This window comes from Bombus vancouverensis, chromosome 3 (genome assembly GCF_051014615.1).
Source record: "Bombus vancouverensis nearcticus chromosome 3, iyBomVanc1_principal, whole genome shotgun sequence".
NCBI classification, from domain to species: domain Eukaryota; kingdom Metazoa; phylum Arthropoda; class Insecta; order Hymenoptera; family Apidae; genus Bombus; species Bombus vancouverensis.
The window spans coordinates 11,453,020-11,478,180 of NC_134913.1; the positions used below are offsets into that span (position 1 = coordinate 11,453,020).

General features: G+C 36.6%; 1 protein-coding gene across 3 annotated transcripts in view; it reads left to right on the forward strand.

The window, feature by feature from the left end:
• LOC117165764 (monocarboxylate transporter 10) overlaps positions 1 to 25,161 on the forward strand; it is a 295,750-nt gene that overhangs the window by 183,159 nt on the left and 87,430 nt on the right. Inside the window, exons 1-5 of one of the 3 annotated variants that reach the window (XM_076617266.1) lie at positions 9,295 to 9,392; positions 10,529 to 11,028; positions 12,468 to 12,633; positions 22,745 to 22,867; positions 23,886 to 24,053. In XM_076617266.1, the coding sequence (XP_076473381.1) occupies positions 10,858 to 11,028; positions 12,468 to 12,633; positions 22,745 to 22,867; positions 23,886 to 24,053 (628 nt within the window). In that variant the 5' untranslated portion in view covers positions 9,295 to 9,392; positions 10,529 to 10,857. Of the gene's footprint in view, positions 1 to 9,294; positions 9,393 to 9,515; positions 9,862 to 10,528; positions 11,029 to 12,467; positions 12,634 to 22,744; positions 22,868 to 23,885; positions 24,054 to 25,161 lie in introns of those variants that run through there. The other 2 variants (XM_076617268.1, XM_076617267.1) reach the window with 2 other exon arrangements.

Consider the following 25,161-nt stretch of genomic DNA (forward strand, 5'->3'; position numbering starts at 1 on the left):
TCATCTAGGATTTTGTAAGTCGAATAGTACGAACGAGATTTATTATTCCTTTTAATGAAACATTGAAATATGATATTGAAGAAATAAATACGAAATTCGTGCTGTATATTTCGCAAACGAAATAAATAATCTGCATGTTCGATCTTCTAACGTAGCAATTTTCACAAGGAAATTAAAATTCACAAGGAAATAGCAAGGAGAGGAATTAAAATTTCTCTCATCTAACAGCGCAATTTTTTAAAGCTCGATATATAGAAAAAGATTTTCTCCGGACAAGAATTGCTTTGAATTTTGCTTGGAATAACATTAAAAAGAAATTGTTCCTCCAGATCTTCTTCTACAAGAAAAGCAACACCGAAAAAGTTTGCGAGGACAATGAACAATCTATGTATAGAATTTTTGATATTTATTGTATTTCACAATTGAACGAGTGATCTACGCGATTTGTCGGTTTTCGAACGTAGCAATCCTCACAAAGTAGCCGCACAAAAATCTCTCGTCCCTGAATTTTCCAAATTCTACTCCGAAACGCTTTCAAAGGAAACCTTTCAAGAAGCACAATCATCAACTTGCCAAATTCACCGTAAAAAATGTCCAGTAGCAACGCTTCCAAACTCGCAGCTTTAGTCAACGTTCTTGCAATTTCCGCTCGGACAACCACCACCACCACCACGCCTCGACATTTGCAACGATTTGCAAAACAATCACGCGAGAAGCGTCTCCGCACGAAGCGTGGCGACGCGTGACCGACGGAAGCACGGGTTGTTGCTGCAAGCTGTTTGAAGCTGTTCGAAGCACGTAGCTTTCGCTTCAACTTCCTGTCTGACACACGCCTCCACCCTCATCCCCAATGGAAGGTCACCAAGAGGTTTGTTAGTAACGATAAAACGTGTCTTGTTCGACGTTCAGCAGTCGGCGCACGCTTGCGAAGAAAGTTTCCCTGTAGAATCGGATATGGCCAGCTCCTACACAAGGAGTTATCCTTCGATGGCTAAGCGCCGAAATTGTTGTCTAAAAATAAAGTTGGTACACAATGGCGCATAAGAGAAATCTGAGTATTGACACATTATGAATTTTAATAATTTTTCTATTGATAATGGTGTATATCAGGTTGTGGCATAAATTTGTTCACATTTCGTTAAATAAATGTGATAAAATCTGATAATCGATAATGTGATAATCGAGAAGTAACCTATGTCTGTTCTATCGAAAAGAACGAATAAAGAAATTCATCAAATAACTTTTATAACATTTCACGGAGTGCATACGCTAGCGAAAGACAAACGAATTTAATGACCAATCCAATTTTATATTTATTCGTTGCTCTTATTAAATATAAATCCGCTTTGTTAGATGAAAGCTTCTTTTTATACTTCTTATTTTACAAGCTTCTTTTGTTTCTTTTTTTTTTTTTTGTTACTATACACGTTGTGTATTTCGTTATCTCGAGATCAAAGATACGAATGTTGAACTGGTCCGTACGTTATTCGCAACAGAAGATTTTCATTTATGGCAAAGCAGGATTACTTGGACGAGCTAAGCTTCAACATCTTAAAATTCAATCATGAATTTCCCCTCAACTTTGGGCCATTTTTATCTGCATTGTATTTCTCTGTCGTTAAAATCAATCTCTATCGAAAGTAAGCAAATATCGTAATCGATGTACGATTTTTCAGTTCAACTTTATGCTAAAAATTTTCCCGGATCCTTGTAAGCCTCTTAACCGACTAAAGCGAAAGTGAGATTAAAATATTGGCTCGTCGGATAAGACTTAAACCCTTCTGCAGTCACGTTTCTGCACGGAAACAATTTTACATACGCTAAACGCCACACACTAACTGACAGGAGATTATCGAACAGAACACCCTACGTTTCGTTTAATTGTATCATCGCAAGGTGTTGGAATAAAGTTTGTAATTGGTGGAAGAAAAAACCGAAGACCTACTCGACGATCCAACATAAGTTTCTCCTGTGACGCCACGTTTGGTCATTGGTGACCGGAGCGCTTCAACTTCTTACAATTGTAAAAATTGTATGAAAATTGACAATTTTGAATGTAACCGATAAATAGAAGATACTTTGAAATAAAAAGCGCCCCATTGAACAATTAGACATTTTTATTAGAACATCAATAAAAAAAAAAAAAAGAAAGAACGAGGGCAAATCTTGCACCTAACGGTGCACTGTGTTTGCATCCATATCTTTGGGGGTAATCTACGAATATTATTATAAACACAGTTTAGAAAATAATCGTAAATGCTGCTTTATAATCATATAATTGAAGCTAGAAGTGTGAACATACCTTACTATTATATATAGAATGAGCAAATACTGTTTACTAAAATCTTCTACACGTTTCAACAATATACTCTGCACGTTCTGCTTACGACGAAATAACAAATGCGACTGGTTTGTTGAAATAAGCGAAGCCTCGTTATAATATGTTGCTATCAACTGTTACCAAGGCGCCACGGTGATCACCCGTGACCACCAATAAGATAAACGGTCCATTGGGCAAGAATGTTGTCTTACATCATCAATTTATTATTATTTTGCCATTATATGCTTTGCATAATAAAAATCCTGATGTCCTGAGCGAAACATGTGATTTCGACGTGGCAGTCAAAGTGGCAAAATAGTTGCGACTAAAATAAGCATCGGCGCAACGTCGGTACTTTAAGGGTTAAAATGGCGCGCACAGGCGATTGCACGAGCTTGGTGACACGTTCGACAACGATGGATTCAATCTAGTCGGATTATCCGGCCCTACGACTGGCCATCCACGTTCCACGATCCCAAGTCCCAAGCCTGTGTCAACTTACCTCTTTCTAGCTGGTCTCTGGACCACTCTAATACCCGACTTCCGGTTGCTATAGGAGTAATGAACACCGGTGGCGGTGTACGCTGGCTCGTCGAAATGAATGCCGCAGCTGTTTGATGCTCTGTGATATAAACTTTATGGGTATATTTTATGATTCTCTCGGGTTTCTATTGTCAGAGTTACGTCTGAGGAAATGTGGACTGTACTGGAAGAAAATGTGAAAAATAAGCTACTTAGGGTTGTTCGTGATCGTGTGGGATGTGTAGATTGGTTGAGATTGCTTCTAATAGTATAAATGATGTTTATTTTGCATATTTACTGTTTATTCGACCATTCGACCATAATCGACGCCACGAACTGATCGATCCCCTGATTTCTGTTACGACAATAAGAGTGGTTCAGTTGAGTTTACACTGAATTAACAGGTATAAATTAATGTTTATTCCATCAACTTTGTAAGGAAGATAATTACACCGATGCGTATGTATAAGCTAAGTAAGTGATTGATTTAAGGATAGAAACCCGGTAATGACATGTTGGCTATTCTAACGATGAAGAATAAGTAAAGTAAAGTGGCGATGCTGTGTCGGAGGAAAGCTAGCGATGGGTATGTCTAACGCAAGGGACCATCGGATTTGTTAATGACAATTTTGGTTAGGAAAGTGAGGGCAGTAGACATTGCTTCTGATTGGATGAAAGAAGTTGCTAGTGTGAAGTATCATACGTAAGAAAAACTAACTTTCCCGTATCGTCCCGTAGTAAACAATAAGCTTCAGAAACGATTCAGTAAAGAGATGCTTGTTCGGTCTGAAGGACCTTAGCTAGAAAATTCCTGAGATTTTTAATGGGTCCTTAAGGCTATTGAGGGTACGCAGTAATGGGTCCTTCAATCGAATAGTTTCGCGGCAAAGGTCTGCGTGATCCTGGCCACGAGCGTTTGTGCAACACGTGCGTGGTGGAGCTAAGACAAAAGACAGAGAGATGTTAAGGGAAAAAGTCGAATTAGCAGTCAGTATTAGTTGAGAAGTCAGAGAGTGCGAATTAAGTTGTCGAGAGAATGTGAGAGGGAGAGCGTTGGATCCGTGGTGACGATAGTTGCAAATTAACTACCTAGTTGTCTTAATTATAATACGTTATTGTGATTAGTTCACATTAAACAACCATCGTTTCCTGTTTAATCAACATCTGTTCAATCCATTTGTTGTAAATAAACTAATTGTAGTAAAGATCCTACACTATTATGAATTTAGGTGGCGAAGTATTTAACCGGTTACGAACTGCTTCTGTGTGAAATTGTGGGTTACCTTAAATATTAAACTATGAGAATGGATTACCTATTCATTAGGATAGTTTTGCTCATCGTGAATCGTCGGATGTACAGTACAAAGTAGATTTGGTTAGAATTTACGTGAGAGTTACTATTTTTGTCTGGCTTCTCTCAGCTCTCGTACCTATATCGAATGAATTTTGAAATGCTTGTCAATCAATCCTCGACAGCAATTAGCAATCGAGCAATTAGCAAACAGCAATCGAGTGGTTCGTGTAAACTTACTATCTTCAAAAGTGAGTCGCGCTAAAAATAAAGGTTTGTGAGAGCTGTATTGCAGGCTATGTTATCTTAAATAAATAAATAAAATTGAAACGATACATCAATTACAGTTTAATTACACGAGAAATGAAAGAAACATGAAAAGGCATTAGAAAGTTATCAAAACGTTCCTTCTACCGGTTTCTACATGCGTGTACGATCTGAATAGAAATTCACTGATTCTCTATCGCTATCTATAATTTCTTGTTTGTCCATTTAATAGAAACTCGCGTTAACATTCAGTGGTTTCCGTTTAACACGTCGATTGCCACGATGTGGGTCGATGACACGAGTCTTACTGAATTTCTTAAATACGATTAAAATACGATAAACTTGATGAATTAAACAATTATCAACGACGTGAATGATTTAGATAACATCGCTGAAGAAGAAATGCGCGAACACGATATGAGATGCGACAAAAATGAAGTGTCATACCGTAGCGTATTTTATAGCAGTTCACGTGTCCATCGGACAGCAACTGAAATTTCGCTTCAATATTCTTTTTTTAATATTCAACGATATATTTTCGCACTTTCTTACAACGTCGTGAAATTTATTTCACCAGGCAGGTGTACGTAGCGAAATGGTTCGGTGAGATGTGAGCTACGTTACAAGGTTTTGTCAGGCTCATGGCCAGGCGAAACATTCGCAAGCCTCAGAGTGTTAACGCAGTTTCCTTCGAGAAAAAGGACGATCTTGGGAAAATGTGCGATGTGGTTGGTTTTTTGTTAGTGGGGAAAAAGATGGTCTTTCTCTCGAAGAAAGGAATGTAAATGATGATTTGCATGGAACAGGGATTGTTTGCCTTGCTGGGGAAAGGTTCAGCCGGAGGATATGAGTGGAAGAAGGATTAGAAGGGATTTCTCGTGGGAGAGACATAAGTGTGGCGTTACAGAACGATGTTTCCATAGAGAATATGCAAATGTGGAATCACTAAGCGCAACTTTTTAAGAGACGTGCGTACTCTGGATATTCCGCTCTTGTAAGAAGAAGTTTATTATTTATTAGCAGGTTACGCGTGAAAATCATAGGAAAAGAACGTGATGAGCAAAGTTTCGTTGATTTTCTTCACTTCTCTGTCGCTTTATGTTAACTGGAATCAACGTCGAATTCGAATTATCTTTTTCTTTTTTCAAACAAAGCTATAAACTTTTCGATTCGACGCAGTAAAAGTGTGCGAAAGTTGTGATGTTAATTTAGCTTTCGAAAAATTATACTTCGGAGAAGCGATTAGGTGTGAACAATTTCAATGGAGGAATACGTACAGTGAATATTATTGTTTTAACGATTAAAACTTTTTCATTGAAAGTACCATTGAGATTTTGATCATTTCGTTTCGTGAAGATCTGATATGAATGATGTAAAAGTGGTATTCGGAAAGAAAACTTTAATCAACACGAATGTAAGTTTTGACATTAACTTTGGAAACTCTTTTACGAAATGCAAACTGGAATTTTAATCAAAGATTCGTATTTCTGGATGGGAATTGAAATGTAAATTTAAGAAGACGTACATTACAGGGAATTTTCCGAGCTTTGATCTACGGGTGAAAATCTTCTTGAGATGAGAAATGAGATTCGAACGTCTGAGTTTTCCCAGATCTGATTCGAACGTCTGAGTTGTCGCAGATGTTTTCTTAAATTAAATTTATATTTAACTAACTTGTGACGGAAAGATTTATGAATAACAAGTTTAATCATCATTCGCGACAGAAGAGTTTTCTGAGACAATTTCCCCTTCCTTCGAATTTTTATGGTCCAATCTTTCTCGCGTTTCAGCAAGCAACACGACTTTTATCGTTTCAAGAGAAACTTTAACATAAAATTAAAACGAGAAAACGCGTATACAATGGCTCTTTTATATTTCCCTCGGACTTAAGAAACTTTCTTACAACGTAAAAACATGATTGAGTTGAAAACAAGTCAAAGACGTAACAGGATTAACGTTTAATCAATCTAACTCTCACAAGCAGGAATTTTTATGATAGGAGAAGGTAACATGTTTCTTTGCTCACACATTTACTGCAACTTGGATGTATAAATTTATTATTATTATTATTATTATTAACTTTTATTAATTAGGTAGTTACCACGTAAATCTCAGAATAAGATTAACTAACAAATTGACTAACTACATTAACTTAATATAACCTTAGGAAACATATTCTTGTAATATTTTTAACGCAAAGAATGAATCGAACATATTTCAGTAATTAACACACCAAGTGTATAATAATAAATATGAAACATAAATTTCAGTGTCACAAAGTCACCTTTTTCCAACCAGACTACGATTGTTCATATATTATCACAAGGAATGTACATAAATGTACAAATCGTTCGAAATAATTTATCTAAAGAGCAAAACAAATCTTTAATATATTAATAATTATAATAAATTTGCATAAACATCTGCAATTTACAACGCCTGCAGCGCGGAGAATTAATTAAACAATTTTCGATATCCGAACAGACTAAACATTTAGCAAAGATTAAACCGTAGACTTTCATACATTTTTATATCTCTGTGAACATAACTAAATTATGTACTAAATATTGTAATAAATATTTTAGGAACATTTTACTTATGTTAGGTCGTCCGAAAAGTTTCGCACAATGTTTTTTGTTTTACATTTGTTTATTGAATTATGCACGAACGTAATAATAGAAATAGAACGAAATGGATCATACCTAATTCAATAAAATAATATAAAATTCTTGTTCATCGAAAATTTGCTAGAGAAATTATTTATACAATCTGATAAAAATATTTCATAATCGTAAGTATAATTCTTAATTAGAATATTCCATCTAATCCTCGCTATCTAAAATTTTCCGTTTTATATTATTTTATCCAATTACGTATAATCCATTTTGTTCTATCGAACTAAAGATCACAACGTTCAATAGATTAGGTCACACGTTTGTATAAAGACGCGTTGTTATAAAAGACGTGTCCGTAAAAGAAAAACACTTTCCGGACAACCCAATATTCGCATATTAGATGCACGGTACGCATTTTGCGTAAAAATCTGCAGTCTGTTAATAACAAATTCGTGCTAAATTTCTGCCCGATCACGTGCCGCGTTTAAAAACTTGGTCCCAACAATTCTTACCGCCGGAAAGCTAACTTCCGGCACGGGCGAGGCTGGCGGGTTCGCGCAAAGTGTTTCGATTAAAAAGCGTTTTGTAAAAAGATTTACGGCCCCGGCATGCTTTTGCATTCCGCAACGAGGTTCCTCCGCAACGTAGCACCGCTAAAATTGAAATATATAGGTTGTACCGCTGGCGGCGCATACAAATCCGCCATTTGTTTCCGGTACGGTCCTTCTTATTGCGGAAGTTGCGCACACAGTCGCGACCGTGAAACCGCGCGAGTATCGAGTTTACGAAACGGCCGGTCATCGGATCAACGTCGGAAGTCGTAAATTTTCGGCCTGGAAAAAGGATGGATCGATAAAGAAACTTTCGTGAAATAATACGAAATGGCTGACTCTCGTGTGTATTACAACGGTATTGTTTCCAACTAGTATAAAACCTTAATTATTCCAACTATTCGTGGTACACGCTGGTCGGATAATCGCATAACTTTGTTCTCGTATTCGTAAGCGAAGATCATTTATGTTAAACTACGTATTTTGTGTGTGCTAACGAGGAAAAGCATCGGGCAGAGACCAAATTTCCCTGTAAAATCCTGTTATATCTGTTGGAATAAACTTTCCATTTGCGTGTTAATTCGCAGCGCGTTAATGGAAAAACTGGAGGTATGTAACTTGAACTTCCGTACGAACGTGATCCATTGCATACACATATCGATGTATAATAAATCGCGCTATGTTTATTGAATTATGTTTGTATGGAAAAGAAGCATCCAGGACTTGTCAAGTTTGAATTTTGATCAAAATCTTTGAAACTTATTGAACTGTTCGGTGAAATGGTGTATTTGAATGTTAGGCTCGAACATTATATCTTAATTGTCATTCAGTAGCTATAAAATAAAAATAAATAATGAAAAACATACAATGAATCGTTTTCATTGAAACTTCTATTGTTTCTATTGTTATAAAACTGGTACAAGAGTCGATTCTAAATAACTATTCCGAGAATTTGGTATAGTAATTTCTTTCAATTTTTATCCTCTTATAGTTTACTCTGTATGAAGAATCGTGTTTCTTTTTTACAAATTCATAACGGAATTTTACAAAGAAAAATCGGTGTTTCTACCGATAGTTTGATCCATCGTCCTAAACTGCTGAAAAGAATCAAGGGACTGCGTTGACATTCTTTATATTTCTGTGTCTAAACATTATTTATTAACGATTGCCTTAAATATAACTCGTCTCACGCTGTAATAACATTATATATTATTATATTTTACGTTCCATATAAATAAACGGAATATTTCACGTTCCATATACGTATGTTGTAGTTTACCATAAAAAAATCAACTCAACTTGTTAAAAGGGTTCTGTAACCGTAATTTTTATATTCACCTAGGATATCAATATTCAACATTTTCAATTCACCTACCATAAACACATGAACACGTCCAATCCCTTCTTTTCACGAACCTCGTTCGCTTTTTGAATATTCAGCGAATGACCGGTTAATGTGTCATTCATTTTTATAAAAAAAACCTGAAGTAATCTTTGTACCTATTAATAAAAAAAAACAATTTAAATGCTGGTGATAGTTTGGCTTGGCTGGATAAGTACGCAACGATTGCGTAATAAATTACCGCGCCCTGAACAGACAGGTCAAACCGGATTCATATCGTCGGTCCGCTTACTTATGCATATGACGCGGATTAAACTTTTTAACCCATTTGCATCGTGGCCCTACTTAAGAGGACAGTTGAATGCATCAGCGGCATTCAACTAACGTCTGGTCCCTACCACCGCGCGCGGTCTGTCGTAGATACAGTAAATGACATCCGATTTCTTCATGGAGTTTATTGAAAATTTACTGTTCAAAACGATTGGTAGACAATGTTACTTCGCAAACATCGCATCTTACGTTCTTTATAACAGTGGAAAAAAGTAAAAATTATTTATTTAAAAGAAAATTATTTAGATTAAAATGGAAATAAAAAAAGCAGTCGCAGCGCGCGTAATAATCCGCGCTTGGTGACAGAAGGCAGTCGTAGCGCGCGGATTAATCCGCGTTTGGATGCCAATCGGTTAACCATGACGACGGGTATTCCAGATGTAAATCACAGTTCGTTTCGTCTCTAGACCGGCGAGGAAACTCATTCCGCGAATTGTTTTATTCGCGGTCTACGCTTTGTTTTACTTTTTTCCACCACTCTGCCCCGTTATCCAGTAGTTGAGATTATTTGCACGGGACACGGGATTAATTGCAGATTAATTCTGATTATGAGAACGTAAATTGCGGTGATATTGAAGTGGAGAGTGCTTTTAGTAAAGTTGTTCCGCTCGCTTGGACACTTGGTAATTCATCTTGGCTGGCGTTTAATAGCTTCAGCTTCTTTCTTGTCAGCGTAAACTCTCTTCTTCCGTGTTGGTCAAGATTGTTTTATTATTTTAAACAAACTGAGATCATCTAAAATCTTCTCTCAAGTCAAATTGACAAATGTGGTATAACGTTCTACAGAAAAGGAGAATCTTAAATGTTGTCTATGTGTATCTCTGTCGTAACATATAACGTCATTCGAATCATGCCATAAAAAGATAAAATTACTTCATCCCTAATACACACTTCTCCTTAATATCCTACAAAAAAAGTGAACCTTAAATAGCACCTTTATTCCTACCATAATGCGTAACGTAATTTGGTGATTTCGTGAAACTATAAACCGTAGATGAGAAAAATAATATACGCGAATCTTGAATATTCTATTCTATATCTGCTATAGAATATCTTTAACGTAGCGCGAAAAACTCAACGATATATAGAAAAAGAAATCGAACATAGTAAAATTCTTATCTCTCATCGTTCCGTTGGAATCCTCATCGAGTAAAGTACAGTTTTAATCCGCGTCCCATTTCACCTCTGCTACCTCTCTCGCCATTCCCATCCGCTTAATTACAGTTCTAATCGACAGCCAGCGCTCGCCAATTCTCTATTTCACCCACGTTTCATATTTTCTGCTTGCAGATCCACGCCTGAATCGAGACGATTGAATCCTCAGCAACGAAAGATGAGTTTCGCCAACAGCCACCGTACCACCGTCGTTCTTCGACCAATCTCAATTTCAATCTCAATCTCCACGTGGTCGATCACCAGCGTCCCTCAGATTAACGACAATCACGGGAAAATAGGAATTACCTTGAAGAATAATATCGAGGACAATCATTTCGAAGAATAGTTTTAGAACTACGCAAGCTTCCGCCGATAGAGCAGCAAGACGACGAGTGAAATCCAGGGAATTGCAGGTCGTCGAGTCGACGAAAGAGGATCAGTGAGATGCCCGGTCCGCTGTGAAAATGCTGGTGGACGATTGCGGTAGCACTATGGGGTGGACTTCGGCCAGCGTGCGCGGGGGTTGGTCCACCCCGGGCGGCTGTAGGAATTCCGCGATGAACTTCGGTGGTAGCGTGCCCTCCCTTCACCCAGCTGGCTCGATAAGATCGCTCCGATCCCAGCATTCTATGCAGGTATTTAAAAAAAAAAAAAAAAAGAAAAATCCCGTCGTTTTCGTGTCGTTGGATTATCATCGTTAGGGTGATCGGGTTATAAGCAAATTCGTGGATTAAGTCCGACATTAAAGTTTTAGTGGACCGTTTTGCAAGCTCTACCCCTTTTTCAGCTATCGGTTTTCGACCAGCTATCTTTTGTTTTAATTGTCCAAGGAACAATCGTTTTTCAATAGCTGGCTATTAGTTGAGCAATTGGCATTTCGATGTAGAATCTGTAATAATCGTGGAAATGTTCAGAAGATTTTCAGGTTGCTGAATAATGAAAGATGGATGCGAAAATCTGCCAAAGACGATTTCTTATTCGTTAAAAACGCGTTTCATTGAAACAAAACGTTTTTCAATAGTTGAATGTTTTCTTTTCATTAGTAGTTAACCCCTTAACCTACAATTACGGGCATAGCCCGTAGTAGATGATCGGACCAAATGTAAATCGGCCCAAAATTCTCGAACGTAAATCGTAGGTTAAGTGATTAATCTGTAACAATAGGTGGAAATTTTAGGATGATTGGCAGAATGGTAAAGAAGAAGATGAAGGGTAGGTGTGAGGATGTGCCAAAGACGGTCTTTTGTTTATCGAAAGCGTATTGTTTTGCAGTGATTGATTATCGACTGATTAATATCTCGTCGAGTAGCAAGTGCAAATTTTAAAAAGATCGACAGGGTGGTAGCTGATTTAACCAAATTCTGAACCACAGGGATCGTACAAGTTAGGGATAGAAGGAAGATTAATTGTTAAATGGAAACGAATGATAGAGTTTGATCTTTGATGTTTTAAAGTCACAGAAAAGAGGATGATCTAACGATCACATTTTTTTAAATTCACATTGAAATTCCTTATCACTTAGGACATCCTCTTCATAAATATTTATCCAAGTACGTTGTTTGTTTCCCCAAAAGTTCAATACTAATCACGTACTCCTCCAATAAAATTAACAAATCGACAAAAAATAAAATTCGTCAATTTACCTTTTAATTCTCCTCTCATTTAAAAAAAAAAACGAATATTTATACTACGTTTCCGTTAAGAATCTAATTAGCCTATGTCATGATCGTCTTATCTATCCTCTTATCCACTCATACAAAAGAAAATCATAAAGATCCTATTCTAATGTTCCACGAATCAGATACGATAGATTGATTCGATTATCGACGCAGAAATCGCGCATTTTACAGGTAAATGTAGAAGGTAGGCGTCGTCGATCAGTTTGCGAGAATTTCGTGGAGCGTTCATCCCCTAATTGGTATTCGGCCAGCGACACTTTCACCCTGTCGGCGGATATCCAGCGACGTTTAATTCTCAGGCTACGTCGTCGATCGTCGCGATTTATCATTGGTTCTCGCGTGCCCGATCGCTATTGCCTTTCTCGATGCATTGCAGACATGTTTCTTTTGTCCAGGGCGTGCCGGAGACACCGCGAAGATGTATGCACTGCCATCCGGTACACGTGCCGAGCACCCCGAACAATTACGTGCATCATCCAATGCAGTATTACACGCCGAGCCACTGTCCCGAGCCCAGGAACGGTATCTACACTCCTCATCGGGGCAGTTCCTATCACGGTGGTGAGTACACCTTAATAAAAAATGAATTCTTCCTATCGGCTATGAAAAAAGATTGCTTTCATCGACTATGAATAAATATGATAAACATAAAATACGTTTTATCAAAATATCGGGAAAAAGTTTAGAAGAAGTTTGTAAAATAAGAAACATAAGGTGACACCATGATTTTTTAACGTGGATTTATACTTGTTAAGAGCAGCGAATAAGCGTAATATACGTACAACGTAGCATGCTGTGGATGATTGTTATCGATATGTGAAAAATGTGTAGCATAAAGGTTACTAACATACACAGCGTATCAATTTTTAACATTTTCTACGTTATATATCCTCCACTGTATGCCCATGATATTCCACATAACTCTATAGATATACATCGACTACTGCTACGTGCTTTCGATCATCTTCCACCCAATGATCTTTTCCCAGCGCTGAAGAATATCTTCGGTTAGAGGGCGAAATATGAAAAATGTCTTGTTGTTACGCATGCTTTTTCGTTCCAATTTTACCTTGCAGTCTCTCACGAAACATTAGGAATCCTGTTTGTTCGCTAAAATGTAGCAGGATCGAGCACGATTAACTTGTTTCGTTGTTCAAAGTTTGTAAGGATCAGCATTTCTAAAACTGAGATAATCTTGGAACGAAATTAGAACGAAATTTTGTATTTACAATTGCATTGAGGATAACGTATACTATAAAATTGTTTAAGCGGAACAGAAGAGATTTTTCATCTTCTGCAAATGCTGAATTCATGTTTCGAGCAACTTTCACGACACTATGTGGAAAGGATATTTCCAAAGTTGAAATACGGTGTCCTCTCGTCACATACATACGACGATTCTCAATCTGACGCGTTGAAAAAGTCTCTCTGGTCCTCCCTTTTTCTTCCTCTCTCGGCATTCACCTGCTGTTGAATATTGAACGTAGTCGCGAAACTTGACGGAAACGGATTAGGCCGGTGTCCTGGCAAGCAACGTCGCGCCGTGAGAACGAAAACAGAAGCATTCTGAGATTATGAGCAAGTTTACCAAGAGGGCCGAGTGGATAGAGTCGTTCTTATACCGACTTTACGAGAAAACTTGCGCAATCTCGCTGAAAGATGCCCCCGAGAAATCGAATAAAATGCAAAACGCGTTAAATGAAACAGTACTTCCTCGTATACAAAACAAGTGGAAATATCTCAGAGTTTTTAAATCGTTTAACTTTATAGGCCTTTGTTCGTAGTAGAGTAAGATGATCCAGCATTGTATACAGAGTGGCGGACAAAAGAAAGTTTAAAGAGCTAAAATTAAGAAAGTATCATGATTTTCGTAACTGAATTATAATTATTAAAAACAATGAATGTGTAATATGATATATTATACAGGGTAGTTGGTAACTGACGGTACAAGCGGAAAGAAGTCGAAAATATAGAATAAAAATCTTTTTTTAAATTTTGTCTTTTTTTTTTAATTTTTCCAATGAGACAACGATCTACAGTGACATCCGTTATAACGACTCGGTACGCGTACCGAACGAAAATTCAAAGTCGATTTTCTCGAAAACAAAGCCTCGAACGAAAAATTTTTATTTTATATTTTCGACTTCTTTTTTCGCGTAGAATCACCCCCTTTCCGCTTGTACCACCAGTTACCAACCACCCTGTATATTTTAGAATACACGGTTGTTACCAAGGTGTTTGGTACAGATAAAATTTAATACAAAATTTATTCTCACTTATACATACAAATATCAATTTCAATTTTTCTATTGTTCTCTACTGTAAACTGTCTAAAAGATTTTCCTGCTATTATTCGCATTTTCCTAAGAAATATCGGCGATTCGTTGCGAGGAATCTTCGCATCGTCGGACCCTAAATCAGCTGAGAAGCCACGACGAAACGGTACAGGTCATAAAATTAAATTAGTCGAGCAACGTGTATCGACTTCGACAGTCGCGTAAACTCCAACAATTACGAAGCGCAGTATAAATAAAAATATATTCGCGTTTCCCAGTGCAATATATCTACTGTGACGAAAGGTGTAAAAATTCTACGTATTGTTCTCCATATAATCCAAAAGAATAACAGTAAAATTCTATCGGAATTTTCATCGTCGCTGTCACAGTGAACAACGAAATCGCATATGTTTTAATGAAAAATATCGCAGGAATTTCGCAAGTGGCCTGTCAGCTGGCAGAGGCGCGTGAAAAAGGGAAACAATTCAACAAGTTGACAGTCGCGAATGTCAACCGAACCGCACGTGTGTTTCACAAGGAAAAGGTGGGAAAAATCAAATTGACGAAATGAACGAGAGAAGGAGAGAAAGGTTCACGGTACAGTTACGATTTTGCTGAAACGATGAAATTCGCGCACGGCCACGTTGACTCGTGTTAATTTGTCGTGTCATTTACAAGCTTCGAAGCTGACCACGACGCGCGACCCACTCATAGTTTTCGAACGAATTCGCGTTACGGTTAAACACGGTGGACACTTGCGATTGGACAAACCGACCCTTTCCAATTGTATTTGCATGGTCAACCCTCTTTCGCCCTCTGCGAAAGAATCGATTTCGAATCAGTTGCAGGCATCGCCACGCTCGCCTCGTATTATGCAGATGACCCGCGTGCACGCAATCCCAACCGAAATATCCGTGGCGATACGAAATTTCCCGATTTTTCGCTCGATTTACCGATATCGCAGCTTTTCCCAGTTGTTTTATTTCTATTGTTTTCGATAAGCTGGTTCATTCGTTTTTTTCTTTTTTCTTTTTTCTTTTCTTCTTCTCTTTTCTTGTTGACGATATAATGCTAACGCGACAGGTTGAATGGTAATTTTGGGGGCAGATGTTAAAGATGATTTAGGTAGTTAGGATTTATCAAGGGAGAAATTTATGTTAGTGGATATTACTGAAGATATATTGTGTGTATAAATGGGTTTATGTGGAATATGGCAGTGTCTGGCGGGGTTATGGGATGTTAAGATATTTTTTCAGAATTTAAATTTGATAGCATAAAAGAAATTTGTATAATAGAAAAAGAGGGAAAAGATCAAAGTTGAGAAGAATATTTACGATATTGCTATGTTTATTAACGATAGGAATGGAATAGTTAAACAATTCGAATTTTTACTAATTTCCCAAGTGTGATTTTTTATTTTAATAATTACAAAATAAATAATTCAACAATTTTCAAATAATTGTTTCATTGATGTTAGTATTAAATAACTGCGTATACGATATACTATGAGATATTGATCACTGTATCGAGTGCAAGATATTGTCTGACCACAGGTAGATCATTACTACTTACTCTACTTCTCGCTTTCTTTCTAATTAATATTAAAAAATATATTGATTGCGACGTGCTGAATGAGATGTCTGACCATAGACGAACTTTTACTACTTGTACTGTTTCTCGCTCTTTCTCTAACTTCTAATTAATAGTATTCTTTTATAGTTCTTTATGAACATTCCATTTTATGATAGTCATTTTATATTCAGTTTAATAAAACGTCAAATTGATTTGCAAACCTATAATTATTGTACACAGAGTATTTAAATAAACAATTCCGCTTCTACCTCCATTGGTACTTCCATTGGATATTTTCAGACAATGCAACTTGATAAAACAATAATCTCTTAATAAGCTGTTTTTCGTACACCGTTCCACTTTTCGACAACAATGTAACAGTACATTCCATTAATTTCCCTCTACGTTTATTTTATCGAAAAGCGAGAAACCAAACTACAAATCTTCACTGGGACATTTCGTCAGTCGTTTTACTGGGATCGATACTATTTTAACTGCAGTGAGAACACATCGAAACTCTCAGTACAAAAGTGCCACTAAACCGCACAATCATAAAAATGAAACTCGAACCGCAGTTAAAAAAAACCGCTGCTTGTTTTCTATCGAAGAAAATTACTCGAGCTCGCGTTTTTCTTCGGAAAACAATTATTACAGGAAGCGACGCAATTGCTGATATCGTTTCACGGATCGGCAACAACGTCTCGATCTACTTTCCGGGACAATTAAATCGTCGGACTCTTTTAAAATCCTTCGACTTTTTGCTATTCGTTCGAAGAGACGCGTGTTTGTATCTCGTCCACGATCGATTTTTGACAAATCTCCCGTGTAACCGGCACATATATCAACCAGAAGCTTCAATCGGGACGAGTGTTTTTCTTTGTTCCACCATGGCTGCCACAGGATAGAAACGGAAATATGTCGCTGGATTTTCTTTATTGTGGTCAGTGTTTTGTGACTTCGTTGCCGAGTAGAAGTAGATACTGTAGTTCGTGAAATAGGAAACTTGTTTTGGAAGAGAATGTTTAGGAAAAAGAATGTTCTGCTATTTTTTTTATGATTCAAACTGATATTTTTTATATATGCTTTTTTATATAGTTTACTATATTGTGTTACAATAACAGTTTAGAAAAGAATCTTGAGGAAGGAAATTGTTTTGCGAAATTTTTCAATAAGATTGGTATTTAAGGTCTTGATACATTGATATACTTTTTCATAATTTATTAATACTCATTAATATACAGTAATAAAAATAATATTCTATTATACTTTATATTTTAAGAAATATAATAGATAATAAAATATCCTGAAATATAATACTTGTTCATAATGCCACTTTGTATAGCTTTTTAAGAGCTCAACTGACGCCATGCATTTTTCATAAGGCTCGCAACTTCATTACTTAGGCTTCACCCACTACTTGATTAATTAATATTAGATAATGTAGGTAAATTTCACTATCAACGTAATTAGTATACAACTCAGGAAGCAAACCACTTTCGAAAATCTTCTCAAGCAATCCTCTAATTAAACTCACTCTAATCAGACCATATACCTCAATCACGTCTGACCGAGACCGTCTCATTTTACTTTCATCCATTTCAAGATTTCCTATTAATATTCTTCCTCCTAGTTTCCGTACAAGAAAACCTTTTGGAAAATTGAAAGAACAACCTTACCGCATGAAACATAACCCGTTCCTCTACTCTACATATTTTATCCGACAAAGTAAGAAAAAAAAAGAAATAGAAGGAGGAGAAATTCGGAAATTCACGGCACAAGATTCTCATAAGTTTTGCATCAAAGCGGTAAGTTACGATGGCGGCGAGATCTTAGCAAAGCGGAGGAAGCGTCGTAATTCCTTTTCATGGCAATTTCGTCGTCCGCAGTTTTTGTTTTTCAACCTTTCCATTTTTCACGAGCAGCCTCATTTTTCGGCCGACCCGCGCGCTCATCTCCTTCGTTGGCTCACGTTCGTTCTCACTGTAATTAAGAATATTTCGTCCCTTTGATTTCTCGCCTTTGCGTCCGATCTCCGGCTATTGTGCACTATCAGCCAATGGAAAGAGAATTTCCTTTTGCAGCTTTTCCTTGCTCGTCAGAACTCGGTGCGTTAATGAGTGTTCCGTTTCGTATCTCAACCGCTTGTCGTGGAATAGAGGAAAGAGAGATTATTCATGGTAGAATCGATGGAAATTTAAAAGGAAAATAGCGAATCTTCGTTCTCGTCGACGGAGAAAAGAATATCGAAGGGAAATATAAAATTGTCTCTTTGATCGCCGAGACAGAGAGGATTTTAAATTACACGTGAACGAACGTTGAAACGTTCTCTGCGAGAGACGAGTTTTGTTCTGGCAGTCGACTGTGGAGAAAATTAACCGTAATGTGCCTAACTCGTGCGATCTGGTAATTAATTATGAAGGTAAACTAGTTTTGGATATCCTGGCTTTGTCCTTTTCAAATGGAATCGAGAGAAGAACAGGATGATAAATTGGAAAGACATTTGACGTGGAAATTAATTCCGTTTCATTTCCACACCAAGTTATAATACCATTTATTAGCTTTACTTTTGAATCAGCCTTAGTTCAGTCATTATTTGTTTGGATTGTTCCAATTTCTTGTATTTCCAGGAGACTCGAACTTGACAATCGTTCAAGTTGTCTGTTAAAAATTTTCTGCCCGTCGTCCAGCAACCAATAGGATTTTGTTCCCAAACAAAATCACTTCGAAATGAAAATTATTAAAAACATTTTCGTCATTTTAGTCTGCCACCGTTGAAGATCTACGAACACGGGACAAACACCGTACGATTACAATCCAACACTATACAATAATTAATAATAATTAAGTTCTACTTATACAATAGCTGCAAAAAGTATTTTGCACGCGTTATATCTGTTATAGCACTTGAATACCAATCTCTTAAACTGTATTAAATTTCCTACCATTTAGTAGTATGATTTCACGTGACTACAGAAATTGAAAGGTGCATCCATGTTTTTCTTATTTCGAGAAAGAAATATATTTAACTTGATCACATTAGATCTAATTGCGTTCTTTCGAGTAACAGAGAGAATTAAAATATCTGCAACGACGTATCATCGCTGCTCTTTATTTTTACGCGGTGGGAAAGCTTTCGATGGGTCCAGGAGGAAAGGTCATTTTCCAACAGTGACCAGAAGAGCGTAATAAAAATGCAAACAGCGAGCGTCGCTGAAATTCTACTTTAAATTGCTTAAAACTTCATTAGCCCTGTAAAGACGAATTTTACGAGGAACTTTTGCTGTTTGCGGAAACTTTGCCGTTGTACGTTGTAATTAAGAGGCGAAAAGAAGAGAAAGGAAAAGAAGCGGAAAGGAACGTTCAGCGATGCCGGCACGAACGGTCATGCCACAATTAAGAATACGTGTCACGCCCATTCCTGTTCTCTTTTTTTTTTTTTACTTGCTCTTGCTTTGGTTCGCGCTACTTAACTTTTTCTTTCTACTATTTATGTTTCTACAATTTTTTCCATCCTTTTTCCTTGCAAGCTGTGCTCACGCGAGCTCGTTTGCGAATCTACGTTAAGAAATTGGTTCCCGTGGCCGAAAGACAGATGGAAATTCAAATTGCGCGCTTCTGTTTCCTGTGGCTTCTGAAAATTTCTCTTGCTTCCGAAAATGTTCATCGAAGAGTATTATAGAAGAATATTATATAAAACAATTAATAAAAACGTTTTGACTTGTGACGTTTTCACGTCTCACACTACGTCAGTTGATTCGCTAATTAAATTTTCTATACGAATTATTTTCCAGTTTTAATCGCACGTTTCATTAGCAAGAAACGTGTTTATCGCACACATATCGCCTGTCCACGTTTTTTGGAATTTGAGTTTCTCCGCATGGATGATAGTTCTCCGGTTAACAGTTACTTTTTGCACCATAAAAGTTATATTTATGTCTACTTCGTAAATTTGTCAAAAGTAATATTTTTGTATTTCGTATTTACAAAGATATATTCAAGAACCATGATCCACCATCGTCATTTTGTGTTTCTAAAAAAGGACCAATGCACAATTTTTAGCCAATTTTATAATAGCATCGATAAATGCAATGTAAAATGTTTTTATTTAATTATAAACTACCATCGAACTTTCAGAGCTGTTTTTCTCGAGAATGCAAAACGTGGACGAACAATATGTGTGCTGTAAGTCATCGATAGATGCGAAATTACGGAGGAACACTATTTTTCCAAGATTTTTTCTGTACATTTCTTCGGCTGAAAATCATCGACCCGCTTTCGTGAACCCTCGACCACAAGACTGCTGGCCCTCGTTCTCACCCCATAGCAACTAGCATCTCCTTTTCATGAGCACTTTTATCTAACCCACTTGACTCTCCTTTTTCCTCTTCATTTCTTTCAACTCGTTTCATCCCCGGTCCGTGGCACAGGGTTGCGATGTTGCAAGACGGAAACATCGTTGATATACTGAATACTTCTCTCTCTCTCTCTCTCTCTTTGCCCGGAATCAATTTTGTAACACGTTGAAAAATTTTCCATTAACCTCGAATTAAATATTTCGCGCGCTGTAATGGAAATTCTGATGGAAAATAGAAAATATAGAACGGATGATGAATATTCGTGTATGGAGGTTGTATAACAATAAAAAGTCGAGAATTAATGAAGTTTATTACGTACAGTGATAACAGAAAAATTGGAGAATTGTCAGAATAAATAGGAATTAAATTTCATGTTATTGGGCTTTGTATGCGTATCACAGAATTTATTTATTATTTGTTTTACATTGTTACGATTCAGCATGTGTAGTTTGCAGGATATACAGTGAAGCTCCATAGGTATAGGAAATACGAAAATTTTATACTACGTAGAAGCTATATACCCACAACATTTAATTTCTTCAATTAAAGCTCCTTTTTCAATGTAATCATTTTAACAAGACTGTGCTTATGAACTTGGCAGAATCTACAGTATAAGTTCTGTGTCGTAGCCTTAACAGGCTACTTAAGAGAAACAGAAATTAGTATTTTGAATATTCTTGAATATCGAGATATCGTGACTGGTATCAATAAACGTTGGTTACAAAATCCGTGATTGTAATAGAAATATCATAATGGAAACAATATAAATGAGGAATAAGATATAGAAATGGTAGAGATTTTTGGGAGCTAAGCAAATAGTATAACAAGGAAAGCAAAATTTGTATTTTCATGCTGTGAAATTTAGAAAGACTTTGCAAAATTGTAGAAAACGATGGAAAACAACTATAACGATAACATTGTTTGACAGTGGGAATTTCAAACTAGTAGAAATTCGTGACATTTAATATCGAAATGACGGTAGATTCGGAAGACGTAGGTTCCAGTAGCAACAATTCAAGCTTATAGGATTTTCCAGTGATAATTTCGCGAATGTTGGACTAGATAGCGATAATTCTAGGATCAGGGAACTCGGTAATGACAGTCGTGGGGTCGTACAATTGGATAATGCTAATTTTGAGATCACGGAGCCTAACATAAATCAATACTATTAATAATTATTTCAAAAGCAAAAATAGAGCATAAAATTAAATATCGCTAATTATTAAATTAGCTAATAATTAGATATTATTAATTATTTCACAGTTATTTTAACGCGTTGTAACTTTCACGCATTAAACTATCACGCGTCACTATCACCTAAAATATAACAATCTCTTAAATTCCAATTTAAAATACTAAAAAAACTCTTCTATAATTCCTAAGAGATAATCGCAATTCATAGTACAATTTCAGATACAAAAATGAAATAGAAAGTCGAGTAACAGGGATCCACATAATTATTCAAAAAAATAGAAATAAAGTGCACAAAGCAAGTAACATTAACTTCGCTGCAATAGTTCTAAATCTATTCAAAAGCTGTGAAACGAAATTCTAATTGAATTAAATCCTCTTAAATTCTAATTTAGAATATTAACAAAGCCTTCCCTATTTCCTAGGCACGTTACGCACAATAAAATACCGCAATTCGCTATATTAAGTTCACGAAACGTAATTTTAATCAAACTTAATTTCAATTTGCCTCTTTTTCGTTTTTTCTTTTTCTTCAACGATACCGAACTCACAATAAACAGCGTTTATCTTTATCGCCCGGCTTAGCCAGCGCACAAAACGGGTCGTGCCACGTAAATTCATTGGACGCATCTGCGAGCCAGTTCTCGGTGTAATTAAGTCCTGCAAATATATCGTCGAATTACGCAAAAACAGTGGTGCCTAATCCGCCAGGGGTTAATCCGCGCATAGCCTTCTTAATTTACATTCAAGCGAACGTAGCGTCGATTGCGAAAGTCACGCCATTTCGTATACACACAGAGCTTAGAAGCCAATCAGTGTAAGACGATTAGCACTGAAATCGAGATAAATATGGTTTTTACAGATTGGTTTTGAACAAAATTTGCGACGCCAGTGAAGATGCGAAGAACGATTTTTATTACGATTTTTATTATGACGTACAGATGAACTTAACTGCAAGAGACACAAAAGAAAATCACCATTGTTCTTTAACAGAAATCAGATCGAATTAAAAAATTGTGTTTTGTGTCAAATGTCAATTGAAAAATTTGAATATATCGACCTAAGCATTTTGATTTCCCTTTGAGGTTGACGCTCGTGTTTGTTGATTTATTGCTGGTAAAAATTTTGATTGGAAACAGTTTAACAATAAATTAGTTTTTAAATTGTCTCGTTCATCCCCAAGGCAAGTTAAATTTACGCTGATTCGTTTCTCAATCTGTCATATATACATGTAAAGTATTTCTGTTCTTTAATTGTTGTTTCTCTTCTTGATTTTAGATACTCGAATGCGTTACATGGACGCAGAGGGAAGCCTGCATGATGGCATAATCGGAAATAGTAATTGGGTGCTCGGTGATTTGAGAAGTCTTCATCGTTGTGTGCCAGCCTTTCGTCGTCCAGGTAATTAAATTCATATCTTTCATGCTAGAAGGTATTTCGATACTAAATACAAATTCAATACTATTTCAATACTAAATCGGGCTAAAATACTATCGTTAGATCGCGGATATTTGTGCAACTTTTTTTTTTATTTCACTATTGCTTATCCGTGAAAATCAATATGAAAACAATCTCATATCTATATCAATGTATTTAAACAGTAGAACGTAGTAGTGGCGAGCGTTTCTCTTTGGATACTTGAGGTATTCTTCCTGCGTATTACATGCATTCTATACATTTTTACAATTTCAAATTTCCTATAAATGCACAAGCATCGACCATGCAATGATTATAATTAATAAATATCGGTGCAAAGACTTTCTCTAAGGAAAAAAATTATCGGCAACTTGTTAATCTCGGAAGATCAAAAATCTTTTTATTCGTTCAATAGTAAAATTTCATAATGAAATTTCTCCCAATTAATTTTTAAAATCAATTTTTAACTTACGAGACTTTTTAATTCAAATGGACATTCTAACTCATATATCATCGAAATACACGTACTTTCTAGATATCAGATTTTAATATAAAATATTACGAGATTGGATGTAACAGGGTTACGATAGTGTCTCGCTCTTGCGCTACACACGAATCGAACTTTTGTACCCTTTATTCACAATTCTCATCCAACACACACACACACATGCATGTACCTATGTGCGCAGTTTGAATTTGGCACAACAGTCGGTTCGATCCGGATAAAACCCGACACAAAAGATAATACGCGCACGTATCCTTTTCCGTGCACGCTATAGTATAATTTTATTATCCTTTATGTATATCATGCTTTTTACGGATAAGGTATTAAAAAGAAAAAAATATTTAAAAATATAGAAAACCGAGAAAAAATCGAAAAGAATGATAGAATTAATTCGTTAATTAATTACTGTGCTCATGGCCAAACGAACGAAAAAATTCGCTCACACGATCCATGTAAAAAGCAATCGTAATTAAGGCTAATCTTTCTCTTCGGGCATAGACGTCGCCGCCATGCGAACGCATTTCTATCCAGAGGGTGGCTGGGGGTGGCTGGTTTGCGCAGCCGGGTTCCTCGCCCTGTTGCTCACCACTGGAATGCAGCTCGCTTTCGGGCTTCTTCATGTTCACGCTGTGCGACGATTCGGCGAGGAACATCTCATGGATCTGGGTACGTTTTCATACATCTTACACTTTCTCCGTCGGGCAATATTTCCTCCTTCGTGGACCCGTAACAACCAGAGGAAACTTCATCCTGATAATTTTCCTCGGTGAAACTTTCGGCTTTCGAATAGTACGTTCTAAATTATGCTTCTTTCTAAAGTCCTTTTATTGTTTGCGGCTTATGAATTTCTGCGGGAAGAGGAAGAAAATATTGTTGCGACGTTGATCCTGGGAATTCTTGGGAATCTCGTTTTGTAAGTGGGAAGCCTAAAGTGGGAAAAATCTATCCGCTAAAAATAGAAATATTTTTCAAAATGTCAAAAGGTATTTATCTTCTTAACCGATGCTAATTATACGCTGCTTATTTATTACGATGAAACATAAGTGTAACATACGTAAACGCTCATGAAAGTACTTGAATTTTTATTACAGAAATCTTTTTGTGGATATATTGGGTTGGCAATTAAGTGATTGCAGATTTTGTCATTATCATCTAATCCGCAATCACTTAGTTGCCAACCCAATATTACGTGCGTTGTACGAAACCTTTCGAAATTTTGTTAACACTATAATGAAACACGTATGATGATTGGAATAGTAAAATTTGAAACCAATGCTATCTTTCAACTTGTACAGATACTTGCAGATCCGTTTCAAAATTTATCAACATAACCACGATATTATAATATTTTTAAATGTTCGAATGAGCGTAGATCGATTGTACCCGAAATTATCCTAAAATCGAAATGCAAAGGTATACTATAAAAGTAGGGAATGAAAAAATTCGCACAAGTATATTTATGAGCAGAACGTTTCTTGAAAAGTTAGGCAGCTTACAGCGCAGCGGGTGGATACTTTCTTTGAAGCAACTGTGAAAACTCCGATCGTAAGGTTACAAACTCGTGAAAAATTCATACGTGGCGACAAGAGTTAAGTGCTGTCTGCTGTTCCACCGTGGGATTGATTCGATGATTCTTTCGTAATCGCGACGGATCGCATGAAACTTTCATTTCGCTAGAATCGAGTCGAGCTCGGATGATATCGTCCGTTTAAGTTTCTTTGTAGATGTTACAATGTACACATATACATACAGTCTATTATCAAATTGATTTTCT